Source organism: Bicyclus anynana, chromosome 7, assembly GCF_947172395.1.
Source record: "Bicyclus anynana chromosome 7, ilBicAnyn1.1, whole genome shotgun sequence".
Taxonomy (NCBI): domain Eukaryota; kingdom Metazoa; phylum Arthropoda; class Insecta; order Lepidoptera; family Nymphalidae; genus Bicyclus; species Bicyclus anynana.
The window spans coordinates 4,071,276-4,083,982 of record NC_069089.1 but is presented as its reverse complement, the minus strand read 5'-3'; the positions used below and the strand labels follow the sequence as shown (position 1 = coordinate 4,083,982).

At 34.7% G+C, this 12,707-nt stretch overlaps 1 protein-coding gene across 1 annotated transcript; it reads right to left on the bottom strand.

The window, feature by feature from the left end:
- Nucleotides 1–4,611: 4,611 nt before the first annotated feature.
- Nucleotides 4,612–12,494, bottom strand: LOC112052301 (uncharacterized). Its single transcript, XM_024091321.2, has 8 exons — nt 12,285–12,494; nt 9,554–9,691; nt 8,934–9,115; nt 7,870–8,074; nt 6,617–6,718; nt 6,130–6,323; nt 5,475–5,717; nt 4,612–5,051 (listed from the first exon to the last, which is right to left on the bottom strand). Exons 1-8 carry the CDS (start codon nt 12,413–12,415, stop codon nt 4,723–4,725), a joined length of 1,524 nt encoding a protein of 507 aa, XP_023947089.1. The 5' UTR covers nt 12,416–12,494; the 3' UTR covers nt 4,612–4,722.
- Between the last annotated feature and the right edge of the window lie 213 nt (nt 12,495–12,707).

Here is a 12,707-nt window from a genome sequence, read left to right as displayed (position 1 = left end):
TTTGCATTTTTTTATCACTAACATGTCTTTTATACTAACTGAATTTAAATACGTATATCTCAGACCAATTAGACACCTTCTATCGCATTCCAAATTCACCAACAAAATTATGTGTCGTATTTTGAGGGGGACGAGGTAAACTCACACATTGAAAAAATTCAACACCAATAAATCTATCCTGTGTGCTTACACTACACATAACTATAATTTTTAAATCGTTATACACACTCGAAGACGAAGTTTGTATGAACACGTTAGATCATGATCATATAGTTTTGACAGAGGGGTAACTCTAGCGAGGCAGGTCCTATAAGTAATTGGTCTGAGACGTATATACGTAAATGATTTAATAGTTCATTATGTATTATATTTGCGCTTTTTGCACTTGTTAATTTTTAAATTTCTATTTAATTACACAAATTAGTATATTTTGGGATAAATCTATATATTATGTTCCTTCAATTATTTTAATTTGGAAGGAATATGTGTGAAATTATTTTGTTGCCCCTTGAACCTATATGACTTGTATAAGTAAGTTCTAAACATTATACATCCATGTTAACAAGGATGACTGTTAATCGGGTTTGCAAAAAGCTTACTAGTATAAAAGGGAATGCCTATCCCCGGCCCAGGCCTACTCTAACCACCCGGTAATTTACCTACAAAAACCTTGTTAATTCTACTTTAATAACGAAATTTTTAAATCATCTTTAACTTGTCCCCATCAAGCAAAGATCGTTCTTCATACAGGCTGCGTTTTACGACATTTTTTGAATTATACTTTTTGTATTGGCCGGTGGGTTATTCTCCTTTTCTACTTAAAAACATTAGCAACAGATGAAGATGATAAAATCAAAAAACTGTTGATTTCTTCAACAGTAAGTTGCTGCAACTTGTTTAATGTTTATAGTTAGATATAACAAAAAAAATCTTTATTAAAATCAACAAGCCGTAGGATTAATAAAGGCTGTGAATAAGAATATGAAAGAGCCATTCTGTCATTAGGAAGATGACTTCACTTTCATGCTTTTCCATTTATTTTTATATAAATTTATATGTGGGATCATTCATTAAAGAACTCAGAAACTAAAGCTACGTATTTGCCAGAGACGTTGGTTTTTTTTTTTCAAAATATCCAAAATATTTGCAAATTTGGTTTTACATTAGCTAAAGAGAATGGATGATCCTTTAAGTTTTAATTTCTGCTTAAAGCTATTGCTTATACTCGTATATGTTAGTTTTTTATCTATTGCACTGTCCATTTTTGAGTCCTCAAATTATCCTAATCTAAGCAAAAATTGTAATCTAGAAGTTTCTTATTAAAAAACTGTTGTATACTTACTTAAAATGTATCTTCACTCTAAACTAAGTTAAATGGCCTTGATATTATGGTCTAATATACTTTGTACATATTCCCCGTAAGTCTAGCTATAAGCACGCACATATTACTATTAGTGTAATCATTTATATTACAATACAAGTACATTTTAAACTATAACACACAAAGCTCCTAGCTTTTTTTTTTTTTAAATTTTGTTATAATCTTTTTTTAATATGACCAAGATTCTTATTCGGAAAAGACTGTCTGAGGAGAGTAATTTCGATCCCCGCCTGCTTGACTATCGTCGGGATCGCCGATCGAAATTACGACCTGTCTGTGTGAGTCCGGCCGATTTATCGTTGAGCTATTGAGGCATACACATTGAACATTATGTTATGTTTTTAAAAAAAAAAAGCAATTTTAAATGTATATTGTATAATATATATAAAACGCATATTTTTTACATTGCAATGTTTTAACATTGGGTGTGGTATGAAAATGCACAAACCTGCTTCAATTATTATTTTATTAATTGTGATTCTTCTTATTAAGAGTGTTGGTGTGAAGTCAATTGTCCTTCTTCCTTTCCTCCCTAAAAATCAGGAATAAAATAAAAACAAAGTCAAAATTACCTTTATAGTCAAAACTTACCGTCGCGTCGGTTCTCTAATGTTTGATAAGTATTGAACATTTTAAAACTACTTTAGCAATTTTCCTCAATCTACTACCTACTAAACCTTTTTCGATGTACGAGTACTTTCACTATTAAAATTATAAAATCTCCTCCTTCTATATCTTACATTGACTTACCAATTTCTATATATCTCACTACCTATTTTTTAATATCGTAATTGTATTGTAATATGAAAAGCTTCCTCTTGTGATTTGCTGGTTTGCCTTTTAGAGTCTTCTCAAGTGTTCTTTCTGATATAACGTTTTTATATGCCTAGATACTAAGTCGGAGCGAAGCTTCTGTTCACTTGGATACTTGTTATTTACTGTAGGGTTATGTATCACCCGGGCTACATACCTTCAGTTTTAACTGTGCAGTTTTATCTAATCGAAATTTCAATTAAAATCAGAAAAAACTGTACAGTCAAAACTGACGGAGACAGATTTAACTGAACATATGTACACTTAAAACTGCACGTCTGTATCGTATTATATACACAAACTGAAATAAATTGACAGGTGTGAAAGATTTCGAACGAACAATTTTTTTCCACCAGAAAATTTTGCTGTACTTAGACAAAACACTGTATCCTTAGATACACTGTTTTTTAGTAACATTCAAAAACGAGGACCTAGCACGTTGTTACTTTTTTAATACTTAATAAAAATGGAAATGCATTGTAAATTAAACAGTACAAGGTATATTTTTCAAATAATAGAGATAAAAAACAAAGAATAGCGCATAAATAACAATATTTCTCAAAAAATTGTGTTTTGACTGTAATTTCGCTTAGCGTTGAGTGTCAATATTAGCGCACTTAATGGTTACGAGAAATATTTATTATATTAAAGCCTTAATTCAGTACGAAAAACTGAATCGCTTTGTTGTTTTGCCAGTTTGACCAAAACTCAATTAAAAATTATAAATGACCAAATTCGAATTTAAATAGAACCTAATGAGTCCTAGGAAGGTTTGTTAATATTATCTAAAGCGTTTTCACACCTGTCAATTTAACACAGCATAAATGTTTGTGTAATAAATGAATACATTTTTGTGTGTTATTTTGTGAATTAACTATATCTTTATATATTATATTTTTGAGAGAGTAAATCAATGTTAGTTGAATTCTAAAATGAGCCGTCACGTCGTTACGTAATTATTATAGTATTATTAATATTTATTTTTACTATTAATATATTTTATTGTCTGTAACTATTAAACACTTTATTGTTACGTGTCTTAGATAACTAGTTATTTATTGTATTTAGTATATGTTTAATTGTTTACTAACAATTAAATTAATTATTACAACTGTTGCGCAAATATAGTTAGTTAGAAACATAATATTTTTCTTTGTGATGATTACGTTTACATGAAAAGGAATTTCAAAAAAATGGAAAACCACCTACTTTCATAAACTCGATCGCTTTCATGTCAAACACACTCAATTGGATTGCGAAATATATGTACTTAATCATTGTATAAACCACCTGAAATATCATTTACTTGCTGGGAGGTCTATGATAGCCGAGATTAAAATACTTTACAAATGTAAATGAAAAATTAATGGTGTGTAAGACCTGACCTAAAGACAACCGGCAACTTTATAAAAGCTCACTTTCAGCCCTAGTGTGCAAGTAGTGATATATAACATAGATCACACTATAGTGGCGTAGTAGAACTGTAGGCACAGCCACCCAGTGCAAGTAAAAGCGTAACAGGTGCGAACGAAAATCTTGTAATGTCATTATCATTAAGATTCATTTTTAAGTGAATGTAACTAACATAATTTCTGTTCTATATTATATAGGGTTATATACAAATATTTTTTTTATTGTATTATGATAATGTAAAATCTAGGCACTGTTCGTTCAATCTCGCAAGTAGTTAGGGTACTTATTGATAAAATATATATTATTATTATAATTATATTTAGAGTTAATAATTTACCCACATATTCAACTTTCCTGTTTATTCACTAACGAAAATTTGCCAAAGTAACCTTCCAATTAAAGCATTTCTTGTTAAAATTAACACCATTCGTAGTGCATGTCTCATGAATATTATGACCGTCTCCACTTGCATAATCTTAGACTTGTATGCAAATAGTTAATGCATCAATACGGAAAGCCATAATACAAACAATTGATTCTGCTCATTTCTATCAAAATTATGCTTTCTAACATACACAAGCAGAAGCCTAGACTATTTCCCTTATCTTCTAATTGTTGCATAAATCACCTTCATATCTTATTATAGAACATATACTTCTGAAAAACGTTCTGTGTCTTGCTACAATATTGTCTTTTAAAACTCTTAATTAGTTGGAGACTGTTTTTTTAAGCTTTAAGTTAGTATTTTGTTTTAAGAATACTACATATTGCTTGCGTTCTTTAAGTAAGTAATGAATATTCGTGAGACACTACTTATAAATCGTTACTGGTGGTAACATATAACAAAACACCGACAAAGCATTACCACCCAGGTCCCTTGTAAAGTTACTGTTTTGCATTTTTGTTAAATTTACAGTCGTGTTCGAATAAATTTATAAAGAAACATACCCCATCTTTCAGTTTATTGTAAATCCTTGATACTATCCTAAAATTAAACGCAAACAACAATATAAAATCTTTATTCACATAATTATTTCGTGGCTGAATGTTTTACAAATTGGATGTGAACCTACCTGAACTTTTGAAACAGACTTAGATGATTTGGTAATGGAGAGTTATGTTTTATCGTTTTCCAGAGCTTCGGAAGGTGAAAGTGGCTTTGAGTTAAAAGGATATAAGTCAATACTTTGTACATGTGCCCTAACTGACACACCAGGAGGTATCCCAAAATAGTCTTCACCTATATTTCTAATGATAGTTGCACCGGGCCTGGTGTGTTGTATATTGAATCCTACCGCAAAATCTGGTTTACTTTGCTCGCCACTCTCAACTTCGAAATCTCCGGGTGTAATAATCGTCCCTTGGGAAGGTTTTACCGGTACATAAGGTTTCTTCGTCGGCCTATAAGGTTTGGTCGGTTTGCTGGTCGGACGCCACGGTTTGCCTGCAAGTTGTAATCATTACTAAGTTCTATGAATTGTTTTGCGTGCTCTATCGCTGTGCGTTGGTGCCGTGAGGTAATGGTGTAATAAAAACCAGTTTGTCGGTGAACAATATTTATTGCGATCAAGCAATTTCTTATAATGTAGTCATTCCAAGTGCTCTCTCCAAACGCTCTGTGCTATTTCGATTGAATATTGTGATCTTGTTATTTAACAGTAAATGGCACATTTCTGAATGTTATTTAGCTTATCCGTCGATCTTTCTACGGAGAAAGAGCGCTGATGTTCGAGGGAACTAATAGTGGCAAAAAGCAATGTTCATCGTACACGATTGTCTTAAACAAGAGTTGATGAAAATCGGTAAATTCGTGTTTCAAACAAGATCACTAACATCAATATTTGCCAACATCCGTGCTATGCATCACCTGGTCCTTGAGTTGGATTTGGGCCTGCGAAACTAGAGGCATCCTCGTCCACATAGCCTAAGTCTTCGGATCCGGTTTCTTGGACGTAGGTAGGTCCTGGCCCGTAACTCTCACCGCTATGTCCGTTGTCTGGTGGGGATTCTTCTATTTCAGATGGGATAATGACCTGACTACTCGGCCTTTCTATTTCGGATGGGAACGGCGGTGGTTTGACATGTCCCGATGCAGCAGTTCCATCTGGTCCTGCAAAAGTTAAGTAGAATCATTCCCCTTACAAATAGTTTATGTTGTCATACATAGGAGAGGGGATATGGAGCCTATACCTACCATGCTGCTTTAATGCGAGTGGGAGGACTTAAAAGGCGATAATGTTAAATTCTTTAAGACCTACTATCAGATGATAATGATAGGTAATGACCAGGACTGACAGCTTAACATAAGGAACAGTAACGCTATCAATTTTCCAACTCTGGTCTGATAGCATAATACTGGAAACATCTTTGAATAAAAAGCTCAGTCACAGATTCGAACCCATAGGACCCCATGATTCAGAGCCACAGACTAATCGCTTTACCAACGTGGCAGTCATAGAATTAGAATAGTTAGTGTATTACAAAATAATCTTAGAAACATCATTTAGCTGCCAAAAACTTACCTTTAAAAACGTCATCCCCTCCTTCATCATTAGAGGTATAGGAAGGAGACACGGACCCACCACTACCGCCGACTGCGTTGAAGGCTGGGTCGAAAGCGCTGGGCAGAGTGGGGAAGTATGGTGGGATGATGGGGTCATTGCTGTTCTTTACGATACGGTACCCGATGCCGGGGCCGGCTATATAATGAACTGTCCTGTAAATGAAAAAAAGAAGACATAAGGATTTTGTCAATACTAGTAGAAATCCGGAGGTTTATCGATTAAATATAAATAGATCTACGTAGACGTTTTTAATTTTTTTTATTGTTTTTCAATTTCAATCAAAATTTTTTTTTATATTATTACCTACTTATAATTGATTTTGGCGTCTGGCTTAATTGAAAGTGTAAATTGTAATTAATTCGTAAGAGGAACTCTTTCGAAATCTTGGTAACAACGGAAATTAGACTATCTATTTTTTTGATACTATATTCGGACGTATTTATACCTTTGTACACCTTTGTCATCCAAAAATGTGTAGGAACCTCTGACGTTACCGTGCGAGTCGCTGCTTTCTGTTCTTCTCTGATCAGGACCAGCTGATATGAATCTAAAATTAGTAAGTATGTTATAATTATAAGTAGTCTGCCCATATATTCTCACATCTGCCAATCATGACCTTTTCATCAGTATTTAATTTAATAACCCCAGCCCAGGACTTGGATTCACGATCTGAATAATCCGAAGTCACATAGGCTACCAAGGTGAACCAACAAGGCATTATCATTATTTATGAGCACGTAGAATTACAGTACCTGTACAGAAATGATTCCAGTTTTTTTTAGTTTTTTAACATAAAACATTAATACAGAGAATTTACTACCTACATCAAGGCTTTCTCAAGATTAATGTTTTGACTCAGTCAACATATTTATCGTCGGTTTCTATCATGTTTCTTAAAATTTAGGGTTAAATTTATTCCTTCGAAGTGGAAAAATATTACGAACACTCAAGTCCTAACGGCAACTGTTACCGTGCTATGACATTACACTGTATCTTTATATACGGTGTTTTATAATATTACCTACTCATCAATTAACATTCTACATTTTCTAGTAACACTCATATTTTACTCCACCCTTATCGCATTTATTGGTATTTTTAAATTTAAAAAATATTTATGTAAATGCCAGTGGATAGGTGCGAGGATATTTAGCAGATGGTACCTAAACTGGCATTTAAATAAACATACTGAAAAAAGTACCTATTAAATAATAGCACTGAAACAAGAACTGCGAACTCAAAGTGGATGTTTTTAGATACAGTGTTTTGTCATACACGACATCGATAGCACGACAGTGTAAAATTAGATCATAAGTAATCTGAAATTGTCTTAATTAGCTGTGCGCAACAAATTCTATATCGCAAGTAGAGACCTGAGATTATTGAGGCAAGGTAGGTCCTGAAAGACTGATCCCGCGTATACTGTTCAGTGAGCAAGAATGGCAGAGATATGAGCAAATGGTCAAATGGATAATATTTAGAAAGGAAGAAAGAGAAAATAAAATAGATATAGAGAGTGGCATGAAAAAATACGTCGCGATACCATGCAGACAGAGTTGAGAAATTTTTAGTCCCTGGGAAATGGACACGCCTTGTCTCAAGTCGTCAAAAGTCTAAAAGGCATTATTCCTCCTCGAAAAAAAGAAAAAAACTGTATAGAGGCGAAATCGTCCACATACCTCCGAACACCACTAATACCTGTAAGAGCCGTCAAGTCCCCGCTGGACAGCGGTCTTGCCTCTGGGCTTGTCCTCCCCCCTGACGAGCGGCGCGCGGTGGAAGGGAGACCCGATCAGGTTGGGCGCGTCCGGGTGAGCCGAGGACACGTGGAAGCCGGTGTCGCGCCCCGCTATGTATGACACGTCGTGTCGCTCGCCTACATCGTCGACGAAAGAATAGTGGCCTGAAATAAATATTGCATTTTTTAAATCTTGAAATTTTTCGCCCTGTAATTGTTATCTATCTATACCAAAGTGGACCTAACACTAAAGGACGCATTATCTCGTGAAAATAATTAGACTCTTTTCAACCAATAGCGGCGCAACCAGAAATACCGGATATAAATAGACTAAACGTCGTCCAATGGCAGCGGAACTGTCCCAGTCCCATGTCTTTCGTACCAAGGTAATGAAAGAAAGAAAATAAATTTATTCAAATGTAAAAGTTACAGACAGTATACCCTACCCTAATGACAGCATGTCTGTCTGTAACCTTTAAAAAGAAAGGGTGTACAGCTCAGCATATGCTGTGCACTACATAGTTATAAGATTATTACATGAAAGAGATAGCTTTATTTCCGGTTGCACCACCATTGGTTGATTTTCTCTATTTCTCTTTACGAGATTATCTTCGTCACCACTGGTCACAAGGTAAGCCTACACTAACTATTTACCCTCTTTTAATTTTGGAGTGTACGAGTTCTCATAATAGGCAGAGGAAAATATTTAAAAATACGCTTTAAATTTGAACTGTTAAGGGTCTGGAGTAAGGATACTTAGGTACTTCGTCTCCCACAAACCTGTAGAGCGGAACTCTACAGGTTACGAGAGGTAGGTACGATGTCATAAAGAAACCAAAAGGACTGTGAATTTATATCCTACTCCTAACAAGCTAGTCCGCTTCCATCTTGGATTGCATCATCGCTTACCATCAGATGAGATTGTGGCCAAGAGCTAACTTGTATAGAATAAAAGAAAGCTACTTCACGGAGAAAGTAATTGCTCTAAAAATGCAGTTATGTATTTCAACATGCAGTTATGTACCTGTAACGTCGCCTCTACTGTCTGCATTCTCATTTTTCGAATACGTCTGTGTGTTTAGCTTGTAGGAATAGCTGGGGTCTTCGCTGGGGTCGAAGTAAGGGTCGTCCTTGTTACCGATGTTGCCTCGCGGTCGCTGATCCAGATCTATCTTGCGGTGGACGTTTGGACCTCTTGCGCGAAATCTGTGAAACACAGCTTAAGAATAACGTCGTACTTTCGATTTCAAAGTTTTTCGAACGATCCGATAGTGTCAAATGTAAAAGTCCAAAGTTTGCCAATTGTTAGTAATTGTAAGTTCCCATTTAGGTCATCTATGGAATATTTGCCATATATCTTAAATATTCCCGTTTCCCTCCAAATAGGCGCAAAAGACATATGTTAGGTGTGGGTACGACAATAGTCTAGTGGGTACGGATCGAACCCACGATCTTGGCGTGAGTCCATCCCCTTTGCCGAGGAGCTATTGAGGCTTTTTGTTGTATTAGCACGGGTTTAAATACATTGTTTACTGTTATTTATGCGTATAGTATTTACAAGTCTTCTTACTTTACATATAAAATCGTTATTAGTAAGTACACATCATTATAAAATAATAAACAGCTGGTAGAATTTCAACTCACCCTCTAGGTCCGGCAGTATAAATGGTTTCTTTGACTTCATTGTTCCCAGGATCCCTCGCTCCGAACCTACCGCCCACGACTCCGTTAACGTTGCCCTGAGCCAAATGGTAGCTACCGCCGACGTCTTTGTTCGTATACCTGTGAACGCATGTAATAATTATATTAGGTGTTATAGATTGATACACAAATTATTATCTAAAACTAATCAACCGCATAAATCTCGCATCGAACTGTCCTCGCATCGAAAAAGCAGACCACAATCCTGTGGTCTTAAGTTGCTAAGAGCAAACCGCATCAGTGTCGCATCGAGCTACAAAGAGCAGACCGCAACACTGTTGCATCAAGCTGCAAAAAGCAAATCGCAACACTGTCGCATCGAGCTGCAAAGAGTAGACCTCAACACTGTCGCATAGAGCTGCAAAGAGTAACCCTTAGCAGCCCTTAGCAACCCTTAGCAAACCTTTGCAAAAATTGTGTGCAATTTAAGAAATTAAATATCACGTGTCTCTTAATTGTCTGCGTGTGTGAAGTCTGCCAATCCGCATTGGTGGAATATTGGCCTAATCCCTCTCATTCTGAGATGAGACTCGAGCTCAGCAGTGAGGCAAATATGGGTTGATAATGATGATGATGAATTATTATGACCTTTTTGATTTCATTACATGAATATAACTTGGTAACTAGGATAGGTCTAATATCGATCTTGACGTGCTGATATCGTAATGAGAGCGCAGGAAGGAATTACGATAAAGCGTTTGAGTTCCATTTTGAGAATTGTGTTTTAAATAATATGATCCTTAAACGACACCGGAAAGAGGGTATCAATTAAATGGTATTACACTTAAGGATGAACAAAACTACAGAGTAGTTACTTACGAGAATTCTGTTACTACTAATCACTGATGTTTTAATTGCTGGCATGGCGTTTTGTATACAATCAAGATGCGAATTAATTACCTACAGCGTAATAAGGCAGATTAAAGATAACTAAAATATGTACACGTAAATAAAAACATACCGCACTAATGGCTGTTAATTTTACGTTGTAATTGATGTAACTATTACCCTCCTAATATATGTTTTGCAAGAGTGAAATGACTCTCGTAACGTTACATAACTAGGCTGGTAGATACCTCCTCGGAGGTTTTACCTACCTGCTATAAATTCAAGTAGGTAGGTGAGCCGTGATAGCTAAGTGGATATGATCTCTGCCTTCGATTTCGGAGGACGTAGGTTGAAGGTTCGAATCCATTTCGATGCATGCACCTCCAACTTTTCAGTTATGTGCATTCAAAGAAAATTTAATATCACGTGTCTCAAACGGTGAAGGAAAAACAACCTGCATTACCTGAGAATTTTCTTAATTCTCTGCGCGTGTGATGTCTGCTAATCCGCATAGAGTGATAGACTATTTGGCCTAATCTCCTCTCATTCTGAGAGGATATTTGAACTCCGCAGTGAGCCGAATATGGGTTGATAATGATGATGATGATGAGGTAGATATATACGAGTAGTTTGAGAATTTATTGAGTAAATATAGAGGCAAATTACGGAATTACGTTTAATAATATTCTTTACTGGCGGACTTAGCCCACAACTTCGTACGCGTAAAAATCTATGTAAACTTTTACCCCCTTCTATTTATAATTTTGAATGCTTTATATACATGTATATTATATATATATATAATAAATAGTCCACTAATTATTTGACAGGAAAAGGATTTAAAATCTTGAATTACATTATTATTCGTACTTTATTTACAATTTTTACAAATTTATTTTAATAAACTAAGGACTTTCCATACAAACCCCTACTTGACCCCCTTCATCTGTTTTTATTTTCGCAAAAGTTTCCCAAAAACCTTCATCGTATTATGGTCTGTAATTGTGCAAACTTTCATTTAAATTGATTCAGTAGTTTCAGCATGATGCACGGTCAACAAAATCAAAGACAGAACTATAGACATAAAATAAAAAATATATGTTTCTGGCTTCAGTTTCAATTATATAATGCCCTCCAACAAATAAATAAATATCTTCAATATACAGAGTTTCACCTATTACAATTTTATTATTAGTATAGATTTTATACTTTCAAATCTAATACTTTTCAAAAGTGTTTATAAACTAAGCTTACATTATACCAAAAGCACAAAATTCTTAATTCGTCTAGAATTCTTAATTCGTCTAGAATTAAGAATTTTGAGCTTTTGTTACGATTTATGATAAAATTTATCCTATTCTACCGTAAGTAACCGAAAACTTATTGCATAAGTATCTATATATTAAACACTAAAAATTTATGAATCTATATATTAAACACTAAAAATTTATGTTTATTGTTATATACTTGTGTAAAATTAAAATAAATATATGTATTATCAACTTAATTAAAAAATAATTTTAATGAAAGTTATTCTCAATGTTAATGTACCCGATCTGAGAGTCAAAGCTGATTAGTTTTTACACTTGATCGATACAATACAACAGTTTAAATTATGAATGATTGTCAGTTTTACGAAATCCAGTTTTGCTGAAACCCTTTTAAATACCTATTTAGTTTAACTGTACTCCAAAGTATAAATATATGTATAATGCATTCAACTAATAATTGACTTCATACTTATATCCTACTTATTTGTTATATAATAGTTATTATGTTTTAGGTGGGTAGTATTCTTTAGATTTATTATGTATGTCTGTGAAAGAAAAACATTTATGGTACTTGCCCAAAATCAAACGATCCATCCGAGTTCACATTGTTAAAATCACCATCATTCGTCCTGGACTTGCCCGGTATCACCTGAGTCCTGACCGAGCACACACAAACAAAACACACGGCATACAATGTCCAGGCCATTTTGTCACTTTGCACTATCGTATCACATAAACAACATAGAGGTCTATAAGACAACAGTTTCGGGGTTCGACTATGGAAATAAAAAAACAATGGCTTCTTATATATGGCGCTAAAGAGGAGCGTTCGCCGCGCGAAAACGACCGGACATCATTGTTATTAATATTGGCCGTGTGAGCCAGTGGTAGCGATTGCTAGCTTTGTATCGCAGCTATTACAACTGTACAAATAAGCTTGCTTTTATATACTAAAATCGGTTCATTTGACCTAAAGAATAACCCTTACAAAATTCAAA